Source organism: Platalea leucorodia (assembly GCF_965183815.1).
Source record: "Platalea leucorodia genome assembly, chromosome: 8".
Lineage (NCBI taxonomy): Eukaryota > Metazoa > Chordata > Aves > Pelecaniformes > Threskiornithidae > Platalea > Platalea leucorodia.
In genome coordinates, this window is record NC_138830.1 from 52,829,178 (window position 1) to 52,850,342 (window position 21,165).

The 21,165-nt window shown below is 38.1% G+C and overlaps 1 protein-coding gene across 2 annotated transcripts in view; it reads left to right on the forward strand.

Annotated features, from left to right (window-relative positions):
• The window catches only part of CDH13 (cadherin 13), a gene marked incomplete at its 3' end in the record, with an annotated part of 521,180 nt that overhangs the window by 168,692 nt on the left and 331,323 nt on the right, over positions 1 to 21,165 (forward strand). For both annotated transcript variants that reach the window (XM_082320962.1, XM_082320961.1), the window contains exon 3: positions 4,679 to 4,887. In XM_082320962.1, coding sequence (XP_082177088.1) covers positions 4,679 to 4,887 — 209 coding nt within the window. The remainder of the gene's footprint in view (positions 1 to 4,678; positions 4,888 to 21,165) is intronic.

Genomic DNA, 21,165 nt, shown 5'->3' on the forward strand with positions numbered 1-21,165 from the left:
AAATAAATATTAGATCATTGTTTTAATTGCCCATTGAGTTCTTGACAATGAGACACAATCACTAGTCACGTCTGGTGTAGCATTATCAAAATTTTAGTTTAGGGCTCTAGCTGAACAGTTACTATTATCAACTTTTTGCACTTCTGTAACACCTTGAGCATCAAACATGAATCGTTTTGTTGCAAGCGCTGTACAGAGTGAACAAGCGGTCTTTGATCTGAAGAGCTTACGATCTAGTTAAACTCCTTAAGCTCTAACACAAAGTGAGCGTGCAGGAGGCCATGGGAGGTTTTAGTCTGTGTGGCCACTCTCATCTGGCTGCCATTCATCCAGTCTTGTTATAATGCAGCTGGGCGGTATGAATTATGTCAGTTATCCGTCCCATGGCTTTCCTCACACCGCATCTCTGTGACAAATGCATGGACATCATAAACATTGTCATACATCATAAGGATCATTCGTCATCGTTGTTGCCAGGCAGAAAAGCGTTATATATTGGGAGAACACCTTTTCATTTTAGGCAGTGCCAGACGGTTTGGTCTCTTCTCTCCATGAACCTTGGCAGACTCCTTAGAGCATGCACTATCCATCCAAGTGACATAATTTTGGTAACTACTTTTATTTTTTTCGTATCTGGGGATTGTTTAACTACTAATCTGAAATGATCTTATTGGAAGAACTCTTTTTAACGGGATGTTTTATTTTGGAAAAGACATCCGTACCTTCTTCTTGAAACCTAGCACTTTTAATCATTTAGATAGCTTCTCAGTTGGAACAGTCTGAGCTGTTTTCTGGTTTCTTGCGTGTGCTTCTTTATCTTGTATTCAGAAGTTCTCAGTCCCATGCCCAAATTCCCTTCAGTCTTGGGAGAGAGTTCAGTGTCCAGGACTCAGTAAGATGAATAAGCTGTGTAGTAAGACACAGTGATTAGTGCACTGCATTTTTGTAGGTTTTTTTTTCTTGATGGAACCCCACATATATAGGCCTAATGTAGACCTGAAAGGACAGGGAAATTAATTGAATCTAGAACTTTTATGTGTGGGAAAAGACTTTAAGGTGCTATCTAGTCCAACCTCTTGGTTTGAAGCAGGATCAGGTACTGAGATTGGTCTTGAGTGATTTTGGATTACGCTAGTATTTGACTAACCTCGTGTTAAAATCCTGCAATGGTAGGTATTTAGCATGTCTGCAGCACTCTCTTTTAATGGTTAGCTGGAAAGCTTTCTTCAATATCCATCTGAACCTTCCCACAACTGATATCCACAAAACCCTGTTTGGTTTCTTGTTATGCTGCTTAGTACTTGGAGGACATGAGGAGTAATTAATTAGTCACTCTTTATAGTTTTTACATAGAGATTTGTACACAGGCTTTGTGTACAAAACAAGTTTTGCTCACCAGAGAATAAGAACTAAAAATCTTATTTGCCCATTATTTAACAGGCTATGCTTTTTTAGAGCATCAGCAACATGTAGGTTTGTTTCAGAGATATGTGTAGTGCCACAGGTGGGAAAGCTGAGTAAGCTGATGAAGTTGAAACTCCTCGGATCTCTCCTGAGTGCCTGGCAGGGCAGGAAAGTGTGGTCAGGGCCAGGGCCAGCTCCTTAGCTGGTACAAGCAGCTCAAGTACTGTAAATTTTGGGTATCTGCATTGGCTTTTCCCTAGAAGCCACATGAATTTAAGGAAGCAAACGTTCCTAGTGAGGGGCATCGTGAAATTACTGGGTATGCAATGCAATCTCGTGCGATGTTCCCTGGTCATCCCAGTCCAGGAGACATTGTAATTCTGATGAAGTTCACATTTGCCCCTAACTTCAGACTAGGGATTTTATCTAAGGCTACAGTTCTCTTCAACTCTCTTAACAATTGGCTTTCATTTCATCTCTGTTGGCCCGAATAATCTTCAATGTTCTCCATCCTTATGATCACTTCATCTTCCACCCACTTCTAATTTCTCTCCTACATATCAGTACTTCTCAGAGCCTTTTCATTTTCTTTCCCTCTCCTTGCTATTAACCTTGTCAAATACTCTTGTTTCTGTGGTACAATTGGGAATTGAAAGCATCAGTGCTTTTGGATGAGATATGGTAAGGAAACAGTTTCCCACTTTCCAACAATTCTGTTTCTGCCCTTGTTGGAAAAAGTTGCAGGGTTTCATAAAGCAAGGTCAATAGATGACCAAAATATAAAAGATCTAAAAGTGTCAAATTCATAACTCCAAGGAATACAGAATATAGATCCAAGTACTTCTCCTGATTCCATGCGTCAAATCTGCATGTCGTCTTTGAATTTCTGCAGTGCATGCAGACGGCAGCAATGCAGGAATCTCAAGGTTTGTGAATGCTGAGCAGCAAGGTGGAAGAAATGTACTTCTCCCCTCTTTTTGAAGCACAACACAGCATGTCCTCTTTTTGGATGTGACCTGTAGTGTTTGGTTGAGTGATGCTAGAGCTCAGAACTATGACATTTGTTTTTATGTGATTACTTTATCATAGTTTTGTTAGGCTTTTCTTTTATTTTTTTTTTTTTACTTTTTACTCCTGACATAATTAATTTCTCAAAGAATGACAACAATTTTTTCCAGTTGTAAGCTATTAATAGACAGTAGATCAGCAGCAGTTTTTGACTATGAGAAGCACATATTTATCCAATATAACAAGGTACCTAACTAAGACCCTGTTTCATTGTTGGTTTGGGTTTTTTTGGTAGTGTTTTTTGTTTTGTTTTGTTTTAAGGGAGGAAAAGAATAAGTTAAGAGAATCTACTCATAATTCATCAAGGCTGCAATCTATACAGTGATTAGTATAGAGAATTTCAACTTTCCACATTTGTGGTGACAGGAAAATTTTGTCTTTTTTGTGGGTTGATAGCTTTGGGAGATTGCAGTGAATCTGTTAAAACACTTGTCGTATCACCAACATAAATTGCAACGGGTGGGTTTATGCCAGGGAGGCCTTGCCAACAGAGAGCCTTCTGTCAAAATCCTACCATGGGCACAAGAGCCTTTCTGCGAGCGGTTCCTGGCCTCAGAGAGCAGCATGGACACCAGCAGAGTCTGAGCACTGTGAAATTGTTTTAAACTGCTACTGCTTCTAAATTCTACATTTTTCTCCCCCCCTACCCCACTTCTACTGCAATGTCAGACTTTGCAAGCAAGGGTCTGCGACATGACAGACCGAGATAGGTTTGTCTGGAGGGAATGAAGTATCTGAGGGGAAAGAGCTTTTTGTTTCTTTTTTATTTATAATCCCTCTTGCTTTCAGCAAAATTCAATGAAATGGCAAATGAGCTGATGAAATTTTGGTTTGTTATCCCACTGTGAATCCAAGGATAGTTCTCTTGCCCTCAAGTAAAGCGGAGGAAATGGGAGCAACTTTTAGTTAAAAATACTTGAGCAAGCCTAAAACTTGTGCAGAAGCAGATCCTTCAGGTGCTGGGATAACTTTTATGTAAGAGACTGTGGCGAGTATAGAGTTTGGACTCTTCTCAGTAAGAGGGTAGTCAGGCACAAATTCACAGGATCACAACTTTGTTCTTTTAAAATCCCACCTCAGGTTCCTAATGCCTTTGTCGATGTACAGGGTGTGCGGCTGCAGGGCCTCTGTGAGGCGAGGCTAGGCTGCCCCGTGCTGGGCAGAGCCGGTTCCGGGCGGTTCCAGCCGGTTCCGGGCGGTTCCAGCCGGTTCCGGGCGGTTCCAGGGGGTTCCGGGCGGTTCCGCAGCTGCCCCACCACAGGGCACGGCTGAGCCCCTCAGCGAGGCTGGCGGTGCCGCTGTGGAAGCCTGTTGAAGAAAAGGGGCAAAACGCTGCCTGGGAGTGAGGGGTGAGGGAAAAAGGTGTGAGAGCGAGCAGCGTGAGCCCCGGGCGCGGAGGAGGAGGAGGAGGAGGAGGAAGGGCTCCAGGTGCCAGAGCAGGGGTTCCCTGCAGCCCCTGGAGGAGCCCACACAGGAGCAGGCGGGTATGTCCTGAAGGAGGCTGCAGCCTCTGGAGGGGACTCACGCTGGAGCAGGGGAAAAGTGTGAGGGAGAAGGAGCCACAGAGAGGATCTTCCAAGTAAAGTGAAACAGGATTATTGATGGCGGCTGTTTAATTAAAAGTTCTCATAATTGTTAGCTATACTGATAGTGCAGCTCATGTGCTATATCACAATCCTGGTAGTTAGTAAGAAATGTTATAATTTGACTTTTCTGTTATGTAACACTTTTGCAGTAGGCAAAGTTGAATATTCTGTAAACAACTAATTCCAAGCATAAAGATTTACAGGCTATCTCAAACCACTTTGCCAGCAGAAGAGCCTTTAGAGATCCCAGGTTACAATGAGGAGGATAACAAGGTCTCTACTGCTACTGCCCAATTTGTAGAACTAGGTGTGCATTTTTTGCATTTGATTTGAGTGTTCACAGAATGTTCATGTCCAAAATGCTTAGCTTATCTCCTACCTCCCTAATTAGCATGGTCAAAATCTCCTCATCCTTCTGAAAGTGCATATTCGTAAGATTTGTCTATGAATTATAGTCACAAAAATACAAAGCTGCTTTGAAAATTTTTCCCTTTAGGTTGGGAGACATTTCTTCCTGAGATCTGTAGACAAGCCAATAAAATAAAAATGTTTGAAGTCTATGTTCCAAAGTGGATACTTATAATTGTGTTTTTTCTTTTTTCTTTTTTTTTTTTCCGCAGTGGAATTTGATGACTGCAAGGGGAATAACAAATTGAAATTTGAAGTTTCTAACTCAGACTTTAAGGTGGAACCTGACGGGTCTTTAGTTGCGCTAAAGAATGTATCAGAAGCTGGCAGAGCCTTGTTTGTCCACGCGAGGTCTGAGCATGCTGAGGATATGGCAGAAATTTTGATTGTTGGAGCAAATGAAAAACATGATCCATTCAAGGTAAGATATATACAAAGGACTAAAAGAAAGCGCCATGGAGATGCTGCTAGATATTTACATGTTCCATCTAGGACTGTAAGCTGTTTTAATCTGTTAGCAGAGATACCAAAATCAGTCTTCAATCCAGATATTGCTGTAATGTTTTAGCCTTTAGTTTAACTTAAAATACAAATTTTCCAGGGTTTGAATGATATATTGCATCTTTAGGTATAAATGCTAACCGTTCATAAAGAATTTATTCAGATGAAAGAGCCTGAATATCAAAATAGGCTGGTTCTTCTGGTGTACATTATGCTGGATAACCGTGCTTTGGCTATAACTGAAAACAGAAAATCATGGTCTAAACATGTAATTTAGAATTTATAGAACCTTCACATTTGCTCCAGGTCTAAGAACACGAGAATGAATTCTATGCTGTGGAATTTAATTTTTTCATATAGGTCTGCTTATCTGGTGGAACTATTATATGTTAAACTACATAAACATCTTCACACAAATAGGAACACATATTTACACTTTGTCTCTGTGCACTAGTGATTTTTGTTCCACTCTGTCCACTGAATGCTGTGTCCTTTCTTTTCCACTTCTGAATTTCAGTGTAACACTAACCTCATACTATGGGGAAAAAGCATGTCGCAAATTGATTGAATTGTTTACTTCGCACCCATGAAAGCAACAAAAGGCAATGGGAGATAGCCTTCATTTCTGTGTCATGGCATATAGAAGAGAGGCAGGCAAGACAGTGGCTTACTAGACAATTAAGCCTGGTACCTTTACAGACCTATAGTTTCAAGAAAGTATAAAGAAACCATGATAAAAATGACTGATCTATTGTCTTATTTTGGTATTTAGACTTCCAGCTGCCAGCGTTCTCATTATATTTCCAACAGTACCTTTGTATAACTTAAGTCTTCCTTACAAAAAAAAAAAAAAAAAAAAAAAAAAAAAAAATTAGCTGTAGGGGAAAGGTTGAACAAACTTCTGAAAGTCCATGGCTGAGGAAAGGTTTTGATCTGCACTTTAAGCAGCATGCGACGTGAATATAGATTGCCGACAGGAGAGAAAGTACCAGAATGTGTAACTGCAGAGAGCTGATCAGAAAATTTAAAAGGAATTTAATTTTATTTAAATACACTGTTTCTTCACAAAGTTAAATTTTAACAAGATCATATTTGAGAGAGTTTCTTACGTGGTGGAGCTGTGGATTTAGGACCACGCACTGCCAAATTCAGAGTAGGAAAACTACACTTGCAGGAGCTGGACATTTGGCTATCTTGTGTCTCAAACTAGTAAGGCACGCTCCTTCTGGTGCATTCACAGGAACGTTTAAACAATTTTATTTACACTCCAGGTTTTGAAATCTTCGGAGCAGTTTCAAAACGGCCATTCTCATTCTCCAGTTAGAAGTTACTCAAACCACAGAGGAGTTTGAGACTCTGACAGGAGGTCTGCAGTTAAACTTCACGGGATTGGTTTATGTGTGAAGATCTGACTCTCCGAGAATCATATTCTGAAGTTTTATTCTGGTTTTCTTAGAGAAGCAGCCCTTCAATGTCTTTGAGGGGAAATATTCTATGGAAGTTAAAATTTGGGGAAATCTTGTCTCAGTAGGAATTAACAGATGTGTATTTGCACTAACTATGATGTAGCTTTGTCAGTGACCTTCTCTCTTTGTCCTAGTTGGGTTCTGGGTAGTATTCTCTCAAAATGTTCCAGCAATATTAATTAATGTCTAGTGTTGAAATCTATCACCAGACTACATTCAAAAGCCAAGACTAATTTGGCGCCCACTCGTGGATTCTGTTCCAACTGCTTTGTGTTGCTTCAGAGACAGAAAACCAGTCTAAATCTTCTAAATCTTCTGCCACTTGCCAGTCTTCTCTCATAGGTGACTCCTCAAAGCATCATCTCTACCTGCAGTCATCCCTTCTTTATGGATTTTGATATTCAGCTCATAACTAGAAGATTACCCTTTTAGTATGATGATCCTTGGTGTCTGCAGTGCCATTGGGAGTTACGCGGTGCATTAATGCGTTCCTGGGAAATCCATCTAGTGAGGACCATCCACTTCTTCACGGGAATATAAAGATCTTTGGGGCTGGTTGTCCTACTCTGGCCTCAGCCAGCATTCTGTAGCTGTTAAATCAATGGTTTTTTACCAACCATTTCAGCTATTGTTTGCCTATTTTAAACACAACACAGACAGTCTTGTCTTTCTGTTTGTCAGACTTGAGAAGGATATAAAGATTACAGCATCCTGTCTAAAGTGATTTTATGATAAATTTGAACTTAATCCTGTACTTTCACAGTCTGACTGTGTCAGCATGGAAACAGCAGAACTGCTCCATCTGTTTATTCAAGGAATCTTGGCTAAGAAATGCTCAGATGGAGCCTTAGTAATTCAGCATAATTCTGTAGGGTTAAGATGAGCACATGCTAGAGCACTGCTTAGCATTCAATACTTAGAGTGCAGTACCTTGTTTAATTAGGGGATAAGTAGTTCTTAAGTATTTCCCCACTGCCAGCAACTGCCATTTCTTTTCTGAAAGCATGTAACCTACATCTGTGAAATCCCATTGTTAATGTTTCTAATTGCAGATTCCAAACATGTTTGGAAATGACTGACAACAGCGATCTCTAATGTGCTGACTGGCAGTCTGAGCCTGGGAAGAGACCGCATAATTCCTAAAACTTTGTGATTGCTACCAACCATGCTTTAGACGAATACTGAAAATATTTAGAGTTGAAATCTGGAGTGCACAGAAAAGCTTCTGGTTTTCTAGTGGTGGAGGGGTGTGGTTCTTTCCTGCTGAAGATGTGGGAGGATTCCATCTGGCCTCACTGATCAGTCCGAAGTGATTAACTTAAACTAACTTCATGGCCATAGTATGTCAGTGGCTGTTGGAATACCACTTACTATTTAACTCTGCTTTTTGAGTCCGAAGGGCATGTTTTCTCACTCTTCTGCCAGAAGCATATTAGACCTGCAGAGCCCGCAGCTTTCTATCAAAGGGTGGCCGTGACTACAATATGAGAAGATAGATGGTTCCTCAACATCATCAGCCAACTTGGCTGCTGCTCTCTCATCACAGAATCTTTTGCATGGTCTACTGACAGAAGAGCAGATTCAGCACTGTTGCTTTTCCAGATGTCTGGATGTTTCTGCAAAATTACCCTAAAACCCATGAATGTCTATACCTACAACATACATGCTATCAAGAGCAAAGGTCTGTACATCAGATTACAGTTAGATTGTTTTCTACAGCCTGCTGTTAGGGCCCCTTTCCTCCTATGGTTTTGGCTAGATATACTGATTTCTGTCTGTCTTGACAGAGGGGAGTATTCACAAAAAAGCTACTGTCATTTTTGGGAGGTATGTGGAATATACGTGCACAGAGGAGTTGCCGTGGGCCTATGGAAGGTGTAACATTACAGTGTGTTATCTTTTTAATAGTTACCTGTGTGTATACACTTGTACCCTCAGGCAGTCAGGGTGCTCAATGAAAGACATGAAGTTCACTTGCATTCGCCATGGGGTAGTGCTGGTGAAGCATGCGCATCTGTGCTTGTGCTCTGCTTTGCCCAATGTTTGCTTAATACCCTGTCACACAGTCAGGACTTGAGTGCTTGGTGATATTAAAAAAAGACATAGAAATGCTACGATTCACCCAGGATTCTCAAAATGAACTTTGGGTTCATTCTGAATAATTCATAGAATTGCTAAGGTTCAGAACCCTAATGGAAAAATAAATCGCTTGCAAACCCTAGTTGGGAACAAACTGACTGAGACAGTGAGTGGCAATAATTATTTTTTTAACTTATGTCTTATCCAATGCTTGGTCCTTGCTTTGTTTTATGGAAATAATAGGGCAACCCAAGTTGGAAATTTCATCACATCTGAGCATTTGAGCAGACGTTAGTGGATTTATTTATTTATTTAGAAGGCCTGGTTTTGTGGAAGACAAAGTGTAGCCAATCTTTTGCAGAGTCTCATGAAAGATTGCGAGTTGCAAAATGCAGCAAGGTGGGAATTGAACTGTGTCCTCAAAAGCTAAATGAAATGGTTGTCTGCTAGTCCTTCTCCTCCTCTGTAATCTAATCCTGATTTTAATGAATATACCCTTAATACACTGGGAGCTAAAACAAAACCTTAGGGAACAATCTTTCTCTGACTTTTTTTGTGTGTTGGCAAAATGCAGCGGGTTTTTTTGGTGGTGTTTTTTTTTTGTTTTTCCCTCCCCCCGCCCCTTTCCTCCAGCAAAGGGGGTTATTTAGAACTTTTATTTGTTACAGCATCACAGACGTGGGGTGAGGGGTGGGGGGGAGTGAGATATCAAGAGTCTGGCACCAAAGCAGATAAGAGGGCAGGCAGATATTCAGAAATTCCAGGCTGGTAGTAACTTCACTGTATGGTGCTCAGCAGTCTTCTATACAGAAGGATGAAATGATTAAATAGAAACTGTCAAACCCTCAGGACACTTTTCAGGCAATAGATGGAAAAGGAATAGGAGAAAGAAAAGAAGAGATAAGAGGGAGGAGCACACCCTGAGACAGCATGTTGTAGACAAAGAAAGTTTAAAATCATCTCCAGCCATAGCTCAGACTGAAGGAAATGAAGTTGCTCTAGTCCTGCTACTCTGTCCAGTCCGCTTTGTAACAGCTAGGGGATAGTCAGATACGCTGCTTCCCTTTTTACTTTGACAAACCATTGCTTTTCCCAGCATCAGGACCCTGCTATGTTTATTATAGCAGGGACAGGAGAGGCAGCCTGGCCGAAAACTTCCCCAGCTGCTTTGCAGACCTGAATTCTGTTTCCTACTAAGTCACTGCCTGGAGGTATATGTCTGTGCAAGTTGGTTTACGCCTGTGCCTCTCTTTCCTATAGTATCAAACAGAAATAATGAAACTAAGCTCCTTGGATTTAAACGTTAGCATTTCTTGTTTGTGTCTTACTCTCTGCTTTATCCCTGCAGGGTAGAGATTGCAAATTTTATTGATATGCGATAAAAAGTGCCTAGAGCCTTAAATCCTACGTGTATGGCTTTCTGCCTTAGAACGGATGATAAAGGATCAATAATCTTATTATGAATCAGGATTCTCTCACAGAAAAAATATTCACGCAAGGAAGAGAATAGTTGAGTTTAGTCATCTGGCAGTTCAATAATTTATTTGGAAAATAAGATCAAGAATCAGCCTCTCTGATATAGCAAGCAATCGTTCCCATTAACGTATATTAGCATTTTTTCAGTTTAGAATAGAATTCCAAATAGGCTGAAAATGACTGTGCAAAAGTATGAAGATGGACTCTCATACGAGATATTGACAAACAGACTAGAAGAGTTTCTTATTATTAGATTTTGCATATAGCAGTTGCTGCAAAAAGTAATGCACTGCATAAATAAAATACCATGTTTTGCATTTAATTTTAAGGCACAAAATAGAGTAAGTCACATTAATATCTACGATACACTTATGAGTTGTTATACTGATCAAAACAGTATATAGAATACCATTTCTTTCAGAAAAGCTGTGGCGGTATTTTGCCTTTGGATAGGAAGGTGTCCTTCAGGCACATAAAGATGGGTTTTCTTAAAGACCAAACAAAAAAAAATTCATCTTCTCACTTTTGCGTTCAGTTTGGCAGAAAGCTTAGCGTAGTAACATTCTCTTACTAGCCATTAAATGATTAACTTGTTATTACTTCTTTTACTTCTGTTCATTATCGCACTGCAAACACCTATTGACTTGGAATTCATACATAAAAAGTTGCAGTATAAGTGATTTTAGAATTCAATACCTGTGTGTTGATGGTGTTTTGGTAAATGACTTTTCCCTGCTTTAATCACCAATGAAAGGATGCTTTTTTTTTTTTTTTTTTTTTTTTTTTTAAGTCTGCAATGCTACATCGCAGGTTTCACAGAATACATCTTAATTAATGTCAATGAAAGCAAGAGCTTGTTCTCATCAATGGGTCATTCTGTAGTATCATTTAGCTGCCTGTCTGGCTATATTTTTATAAAAATCCTCTGTGCAGACCACTCACTGTTGGGGAAACAACAAAGAGCTCCTTTTATATAAGAAATCTCCTTAACCACTGAAATAAGCTATTTTCTGTAGAAATTCCAGTCACCTACTTTCCCTTTTTATCCTTCAGCTTAATCCAGAACCTGCTGAAATAATCAGATTCCAGCAGACTTTAGATCAAACCCTCGAAGCGGGAGTTTTGTCTGACAGTGCTGTAGGACGTGACTCCCGTACCTCTTTGCTGGGCTGTTTCTGAGTGACCCTGCAAGTCCCATGGCAGTGCGCAGCGGTTATGATTTTTCATATATAGCCACACTCCCCCTTTTACTCAGCTCTGCAGCACACCGTCACCTCTGTTGATAGGCTTGTGCTTTCCCTCAGGCCTGGACTGAATTTATACTTCCAACTTAACTCTGCAGATTCTCACTACCAAAGAAATGCAGGTTTCATATACACTGGCTTTGGAGTTTGCTCTGACAAAGATCCATTTATCTGAGAATTATTATGGTGCCAAGAGATGTGGCAGTTGCCATAGCAACAATTACATATTGTGTTGAATACCAGAGTAAATACTATAAAAAACATGAGCCACTGGTGGTTTTCATTAATTTAACGTTCCTTTTTTGGGCAAAGTGTGTCTTATAAGTTTATTCTCTGTAAGTATAAATGCTTAGATCAAATGTGTGGGCTGGCTTTCCTTCTATTTCCCTCAGTGCGCAACTTCAGCATGTAAATGAGAAGTACTTGGTTATTTAAGGAGAGAAAAATGGTCTTATAGACTGGAAACATGAATAATTGACTGTGAAACAAGAAGGTGTTAGCTTCTGTGAATGTTCAGTGCTTTTCTCTATGAGTAATCTACATTCAGATTTTATGTGAACTAGGGATGTATTTATCCAGGCAAAGGGACTCTGTGCTTTTCAGTAGCAAGCAGAGCTAAGACAAGTATAGAATATGTTTAACAGTGATTCGAAGGTGAAATTAGATGATTTTTGAAACAAATGCAAACCTTGTGAATTATTCCAAATTATTAACAGACTAATGAAAAATGACAGGCAAAAATACTCTAAATGAATGCATTTTATTAAAACCATCTAAAATCATAATTCCTTTCAGCCCTGAACTGCATTTAGACTTCTCAGTTAGCTCTCCCTGCAGTAACAGGTATCATCCACGGGACATTTTTGCTATTGCCTGCTGTGCTTCTAGTGTAAACTTAAGGTTTTACTGGAAGTTCAGAACAAAATGCGGTTCTGGAATGCAACCAATTTTATTCTATTTTCTTTTAAAGCATACGTAGGTCTTATCCTTCATCCATAAGACTTAATGGCAAAGCTCCCATAAATCTCAGTGAGAGAGATTATTCAAAGATTGCTGAAGTCTTTTACCTGAACTAAAATTCACCCTGGTGCAGAGTGCCAAGAAAATACCTATTTATCTCTTGCCCCTAAAACATTTTTATGAGAGTTTGAATGGTAGATGAGTTGTGTGAAGACATTTTGAATTGAATTAGCTTCTTTTTATGATCTAAGTTGCTAACTGTCCTTTATCCATTAAAAAAGAAATCCGCTAAATTTTGTGGATGAGTGATAAACCATCATGAATTGGCATATAACTTTTTTGTCAAGTTGTTATTGTTCTGAGTCCAGCCTGGAAGTATTCTGATGATATAGAGAAAATGATGCCAATCCTATGTGTTAATCTCCAGAGACTGATGGAGTTGTGTGGAAGTTTGTGCCAGAGGTGTGAGGAACATTTAAAGGAACCTTTTGGAAAAGGTTTAGATTTAAAATTCATTGTAGTAAATGAGGGTATAACTGGGAAAGCAACAGGCTAAGCATGATTTAGTAGAACATTAAGCAAGATCATAAAGGATAAGTAGAAGTCTCTTAGGATATGTAATATCTTTCATTTTTAAAGTGGCTTTCATCCTGTAGGATCCTTAAAGTTGTAACTATTAAGTACACAGAGAAAGAATATGTGTGTGTGCATGTCTATATACATGTATCTGTAAAAAGATGTATTTGCATAGATATCTTTATTGTTGATAATACTTTTTCACATCAGGACAGGAACAGAGTCATTTTTAAATAAGAGGCTTGGGAAAAGGACATGGTGATTTCTGTACGATATTAAAATTGCGGCGACATCCTTAATGTCCTCAAATCCATAATGAATAAGAGATGTTACAGCAACCAGAAGAACCTGTGAGACTTCTGGTACAGAATTTCTTCCGTGGTTGGTCTCTCATCCAGCATGCAGGAATGATGCAGTCAATGTATGACAGCTACCCCAGTTTCACCAGTGATACCTCAGATTTATTAAGGAACAGAGACAATTCCAAGAGGAGATCAAACTAAGTTGTGTTCAAAACTAAATCCAAGGTTCTTTTTTGTGTCAGAGACACAAAATATTGCTGGTGTTTTCCCACTATAAGCTTTTCCGTCAGCTTCCAGAAACAGGGTAGATTTGAGAGAGAGATAATAGGAGAAATTATTCACATGAAAAGATGATTTCCCGAGTAAGAATTCAGTCATTTCTCTCCATCAGAGACATCAATAATCATCCCTAATGATTGCCCCAATAGTTCTATGCTGGTTTTCAGAAACCTGAAGGAACATTTATTGTGGTTATTATAGTAATACCTGTCTCAGCACACATCTTAAGCATTTAATGGAGCATCACAGGATAAAAATCTACATTTGCCCTCCCCCAAGAATTGATTCTGCCACTGCAAGGACAGATGGCTCCTTCTGGACCTAAAATTCCTAAAATTTGTTGATCACCACACTTCTGTTGCTTTTAAGAGCATTCCTTTGCATCTTATTTTACAGCTAGTTTTCTTAAGTACCTAGAATAACTTGGCAAGTTGAAGAAATATTCAGCATAAGAATGACAGAGTTAAAGATTAATATAATATGGTATCTCCATAACAAACAACTCTACTAATATCTTGGAGTTATTAATCATCCATCTCCTCACTTCTTATTTCACCACCAAATCAAACTGAATAACCTTTGCATTAAGCAGTTGATCCATCTTAGAAAAAATAGGTTTACTAGTTGTTTATATATCTCCCTCTCTTACTGAGAGGGCACCTAGGGACAGCGATTACACAGGCAGAGAGTGGAGGGGCAGCAGGTCAATTTGAACTGGCCGGTAGTCCTGCTACGTACAGTAATTGGCTGCTGCTAATACTCTTGGTACGACTACAATTTCTCAGTGTCCTTCATTATTATGGCAAAGATAGATTCTTGTTTAAGGTAACTGGCAAACAGATGTAATAGTAGGGACTGCATTTTGTAGGGATTAGAGAGACTGCATTTTGCCTCTAGTTTCTTAACAACCTCACTATGACTGTAGTTTGTACATAGCAGTAAACAAGAAGTTTCCTGGTGAGTAGGAATAGATTTGTTAAAATATTTTTAGTAATTGTTCTGGTAACTGGTTTGATTCAAGTTCTAGCAACAGAAAGTCACTTAGTCAGCAACTGTTCAAACTACTATGAACAGATACACTTCAATTTACCTGCAAGTCAGCAAACACCCTTGCGGTTGATTGTATTCAATACTTGTTGAACCATTTGGCATATGTTTGAACTCAGCAGGAAATTATTTTGAAATCATTTTGTCTTTCGTTTCTTTTCTATATCTAGAATTACCTTGTGGTTTTGAGATAAATGAATCGTGGATCTAGTATAACATAGAATCATATATGCAGCTTTTTAAGATAAGGAATAGATTGTAATCCTTTTAAAATGAGAGCCCTTGGTGTACTGGCTTTCTTATGGACTAAATTGTATGATCTTAGTACAATACTGTCGCTTCTACTGCTTAAGAGGGTCCTTTTTTGCATCATCAATCAGAAATGGGTTAAATGCTTAACTTTAAATAAAGTCCATTTTTCTCTATAATGGTACTAATGCACTGGAGAACTACTGAATATTTTATGTGGTCAAGTACCCTGTTCTACAGTTAATTTCAAGGCAGTATCGATGAACTGGAGGTTTTTTGTTGGTGGTGTTTTTTGGGTTTTTTGTTTGGTTTGGTTTTGTTTTGTTTTTTAATGTTCTCTGTCAAACATGTTGTGACATGACCTGTGTATTCACAAATGGAAATTTGGAGTCTCTGTGTGTGTGTGTGAACTTTTTCTTCAGATTGCTCATATGTTGTATGAGTATAAATGTATAAATGACAAGATTTTCTGGAGCTTTAAGGACTTTGCTAATAAAAAACAACACAGAGTTAACCATTTTCATGTCCTCCTGATGTTGGCCCAATGTCTTTCAGAGTTACTAGAACAAGCATGCAAAATATATCCATCAGATGAAGATTTATACACTTTGCAGACTTAATGATGATAATCTATGAACTGTTAAAAATAATTTAAAAATTCAATTTCTTTTTTTAAATTCTTCTAGATCCCATTTGATTCTGTATGTTAACATGTTGAATGTGGATATTTTTTTGCTCTTTGATTTTTTTTTTTTTTTTACAGTATTAAACACTGTTGTGCTATATAAAGATTTATTCTCTAATCACCTGGCAGAAATGTGACAGTACAAGTTTTTTAAAATCTGGATGACTGTACCAAACTTTCATTCTCAGATATTGACTAGAAATTTTTTATATAGGGATTTCAAGGGTATGATCCTGTGAAGTACTGGACTATCCTAGGAGATGCTGAAGACTTTATACATGCACTGACATTAGTACACATTAGTATCACCTGACTTTTTTGACCTCCCCAAAAAAAGAAATGCTAGTAAGAAATCTGTTCATGTTTGCACTATTGATAGTTCAAAAGGCTGCATCAAAATGCAGAGGGTTTCCTTCAAGCACAGCAGTGTGGTGATGAAATAGCATGTCAGCCCCTATGAAATAGGGCACTTGAGTGCTCTCATGAGGCATATCATTTTGATTTGGATATTGTTGAACTCACTAACAAAAATTCCAGTAAATTCAAAATTTGTGATTGGGTGACAAATACTACATTTTGCAGTTTCTTCTCTGCGCAGGAAGAATATTCTCATACCTGTGACATTTTCTTTTCCCTGAAGATGAAATAAAGTCAGCCACTTCTGTTTGATAGGAAATTCATGACTGCTGAAAGACTATGTTGGTAGACAAAACCCCTGGTGGGACCAGGTGTACTCAGTCATTGTGCTCCAGCATGGCAACATCTGGCAACAAGAATATTAAGACTAGATCTTCTGTTCTTATTGCTGTTCTTCCTGCAAGCTATAAACTCATGCCTTAGATTAAGATGATTATTACACTAGTATTCTGTATTTGATTTGGCATGCATTTATCCTACCAGCCCTTTGCAGCAGAATTGCCTGCTAGGAATAAAAACACTTAGACTGAATTCTTGATTTAGGAAATGGGGATTTCATTATTTGTTTTGGTACTGGCTCAGTCAACAGGCATCTTATCAGTTATAGACTCATTCATTTGCTATCATTAATTATATCAAAAACTGAACCTCCATACTGAGAGGTTTATTGGAACTGTTCACATGTATTAAGTTTCCAGCTCTGTCTGTAGAAACGTTACTGATGGGTTACTGTGGGATATCTTGCAAGAGAGACTTTAGAATATGTTCTTTTCAATGCATGCATTGTAGTTTTGTGTTGAGAAACATAATATAGGAATATGTATAAATTGGGGTTTTTTTAATAAAAAGGGTAACTATATGTGACAATGTTGCAACAGTCATGTTCCTGCTACTTAATTAAAATTATAATCTTAAAATCGATACAATTGGCTGCTCTAGCCACTCTGTTTCAATAATGCCTGCAATTTGATGCTGAGCAATTTTTATTTGTTTGCCCCTCTTTTCATTTTCAGCAGAGATGAATTGTTTCAGTAGCAGGTCAAGGGAAAAATTGTCAACTCTTCTGTGTGATCAGCTTAACATGATGCAAAGTTCTACCCATTTCCTGTTCTTTTTGTTTATTCTATTGCCATGGGAATTAGTGAAGGGGGAAGATTTCTCCTATCTATGTCAAAAGAACTATGGATAATTCAAACTATGTGTCCTTAAACGCTTATGTAGCTGTGTAGGGCAGTTAAGTAACTTTCTGATGTTATCTGCAGACAGTTTTATTTTCTCTGTGCTGCTGTATTTGTGTTGACCTTATGTTCTTCACTCTCTTCCCCCCACTCCCAACAACCGTCTTTTTGAAGTTGATAAGGTCATTAAAGTCAGAAAAGTCTGTCATGCTTCATATTGACCCTCAACTCTGGAATAAGATGGAGGTAAGGGGAGGGAATGTTAAAACTTCTGTTTAAAGATTAAAAGTCAAAGTTGGGGAAGATTTGACTCTGAAGTTGGCTCACATCTATAACACTCAAACTCATTTCTGGCAAAGTTACATGTATACGTGAGGTAAGGCTTTGAAGCTTTAAGTTACAGGGTTGATTTTAGGCATGATTATTCACAAAACCGTGTAATTAATCTGTCATAGGAAAACAGAGAAAGCAGTGCACCAAATGCAATCTCCATTAAGTCAACAGGAGTCGTTCCACTGACTTTAATGAGCTTTGAATCTACTCATAAATCTGCTATGAGGAGTGTCCAAATCAAAATTTATTTGAGGGTGACCTTGATGTTAATTCTTAGTGCTTCCATGTTGTTTAATTGCCAGGAAAATGGAATGTATTAGTGGGACTATCATATGGTATAGTCCTTTCTATTGGATACTATTAGCGTCAAGTTGATATATATAATATTAATTGTGCATAATGTTAGTGGGCAGTCACAGTATGCCAGTTATATTTTGTGTCTATGAAACAGAAAAAAAAAAATTGTTATTTTAAATGTCGTTTGTGCCTTCAGCTGAATCCCTACAAAATTAATACTTTTTTGATTAAGTAGCTCTTTAGAGGATCTCAGAAGTTTCACACTTATTCAGTGGCTTTTAATTACAGATTTTGTGTATTGACTATAATTACTTTAAAATTATATCTCAAGTTTGTAAATACCATAAGGCAGATTCTGTCCTGTGATGTTTAATAAATTTAACGTCTGCCAAAAAAGTTCAATCATCTGTATCCCAAATGGAAATGTTTCCTGCTTTAACATGTCATATTTAATTCAATTAGAGGAAAAATATGGGAAATATATTAGAAGTATAAAAGAGAAAGAGTTTCTTTAATATTTGTCTTCTAAACAGAAAAGTAGCTGGTTTCCTTGAGGGACATAATTACTGTATCTAGTGGTACAAAGATATGGGATACTTAGAGACTTTGGGGGAAGAAATTATTTTGGTTTTGTTTAATGGCTTTCCCAATTCGTTGTCACTGCTGGTAATTATTATGTCTTTTCTTTTAGTTGGTGCTCAGTGCATTAGGCTGTATTTAGGATCATTTTATTAATTGAAAATGTGTTTCAGAACAATTGTGAATTAGATAAGTGACGATTAAGACTCAGTCTTTAAAACTATAAAAAGAGAAAATAAGGTGAGGGAAATTAATCTTGACTTTTGACAATAGGAAGATAAGACTGGTTTCCAGTGTAAGGGTATGTGTTTAGGAGAATCAAGGGAGAGAGCAAAAACATTTTGCATTTGCATTATTTCACCTTCATTTTACTGTAGTAGTATAGAAGCATTGACAAAGATTGTGGCTTTTGAGACCTTGTTCATACATGTAGTAAAAGATAACATCTGCCCAAAGAGCCTCCAGACAAAACAGAGGTTGGACAAAAGGAAAAAGTATTATAATACTGACAATCTTTACTTTTATACCTCTCTGCCTCAGATTTCTGTGTATAAAATGGAGCTACTCTATAGGTATATTAAAGGTAATGTATTCAGATACAGGGTAATAGGGACCTTTTACCTTTTGCTGGCAGAGACCTAGCAATTTTGAAATTAAGGTTGTTACACTTGGTTGTTTGATTTAACTCTATTCCAAGCCATCTACTTGGTGAGTTACATCTGAGCTCAACTTCAGGGGCTTCTTGGAGGACTTCATGTGGCTTGCAGTTTACCAGGTAGAGCTTGCTGACTTTCTCCCTAGAAAGGTAATAAGCAATTCAGTATATACAAACATATCTTTACCTTATGCTTATCTCCAAGAAATTTCCTCTGGCCTTTGACAGCCCGTTATTATCATTTCACATGTCCATGAAGACTAATTTGTAGTCCCTTCTGATAATAGTGTGATTTACACGTGCAAAATATATTCTCAAAAATATGTCTGTGGACTTGTGGTGTAATACTGAGTTATGTGGAAGTCCTTTTAGGAGATGTCTCTGTCTCTCTAGATATGTATGGATGTGCTACACAGCTTTTGTGCCAACTAATGAGCATGTGTCCTGGTTTTGGCTGGGGTAGAGTTAATTTTCTTCCTAGCAGCTGGTATAGTGCTGTGTTTTGGACTTAGCATAAGAATAATGTGATAAAACGCTGATTTAGTTGTCGCTAAGCAGTGTTTATACTAAGTCAAGGAATTTCCAGCTTTTTATGCTCTGCCTGGTGCCCAAGAAGCTGGGAGGTGGCACAGCCAGGACAGGTGACCCAGCCTGGCCAAAGGGCTATTCCATACTGTATGGTGTCATGCCCAGTACAGAAACTGGGGGGAGCTGGCCAGGGGGCAGTGATTGCTGCTCAGGGACGGGCTGGGCATCAGTCAGCGGGTAGTGAGCAATTGCATTGTGCATCACTTGCTTTGTATGTTGTTGTTTTTATTATTATTATTATTATTACTACTACTACTGCTACTACTACTACTACTACTATTTTACTATATTTCAATTATTAAACTGTTCTTATCTCAACCCATGAGTTTTCTTGCTTTTACCCTTCCGATTCTCTCCCCAGTCCCACCAGGGCAGGGGGAGTGAGTGAGCAGCTGTGTGATGCTTAGTTGCTGGTTGGGGTCAAACCACTACAGCATGAATTATATATTTTTAAAATGCTTCTCCCATTTATTAAGCTTCATGTCATTTTTAAAAAAATACCTGAAAATAAAAATAGGGTTTAGAAGATCTTAACTTTTAACATGCTGTAACTTTTATCATGGGACAACAACTAGCTTAATTCACTATAGTAATTCTCTTATTAAAAAAATGGCATACTAAGCATGTTTTTCCACCAGAAAGTTTCTTTTTAATTCTCAATATTTCATATCTGACAGTGTGCTAAATGAGAACATGACTTAACAGTTCATATTGATTTGCACGTCATTTTTTCATTTCACTTTCCTATTCAAAAGGAATCAGTGCTGACAAGTTAATGAACTCCAGCTACAAATACATAGATAAGCCAAGGGATAGGTTTAGTACCTGCCTTGTTCTAATTACGAAAGGTTTTCCTTAGGTGACTGTTTCATGTTCACTACAGGGAAACTGGAATGCTCTGTTCTTATAGTAACTGTCAACAAAGCAGACTACCTGGAGAAGTGATGACATAATAGGGGGCTATTTATAGAAACCTTTTAGCAAGTCTAAATTCATTTATCCCAGTATATTTAAGTCTTTAATATTTACATGTGGAATACAATTACTTAAAATGATAGTACACTGAGCCTTAGGGCTCTACATTTAGTAAGTGTTCATAAAGCTATGCTGCATTATATCTTCTGTTTTTAAATTAACTTCTTGTATAAATTAATAGCTTTGGACATTAGTAATGGAGATCAGAACTGTAAAACTACTTCTCAGCAGATTTTTCACTAAACTTTTTTGTAAATATTTTGCCCCTGATATACTGTCAACATATCTGGTATCTAAGAAGTTTTTCCTTTGTGTTTTGGATGGGTTTTTTTATATATATTATTCCAATTTCTGTTTTGCTGTTGTTTAACATGGATAAATTGGTGAATCTGATGCAACTGATCTTTTGGCTGGTGTCTTCTGCTGCTGGGAGATATGATCTGGTCAAATCTTGTTCGGCATCAGAAAAAGCTGAAAATCCTATCATCTATTTCTTAGTCTTATGGGTAGGTTTTTTGTCCATACAACTTGAAGCTGCTTCCAGAAAGGAAGAACTGTAAAACGGGGTAAAATTGAGCTCTGCATTAACCGATGCCAGTCTGTACTGTGTGCAACCCTGATGTACTTGTTGTGCTTGTAGAGGATGAAGAGACCATGGTACTCTTCTGTGGTGTAGATTTACTAGAAGGTAATTCTCCACCACCTGGGAATTTTCCACTAGGCACTTTCTGCATTACCAGCAGTGATGCAGATAGTTAATCTGATCGGGGAATTTGGCCACCAAAGTCACTTGTGGACTTTTGGAATTAAAGA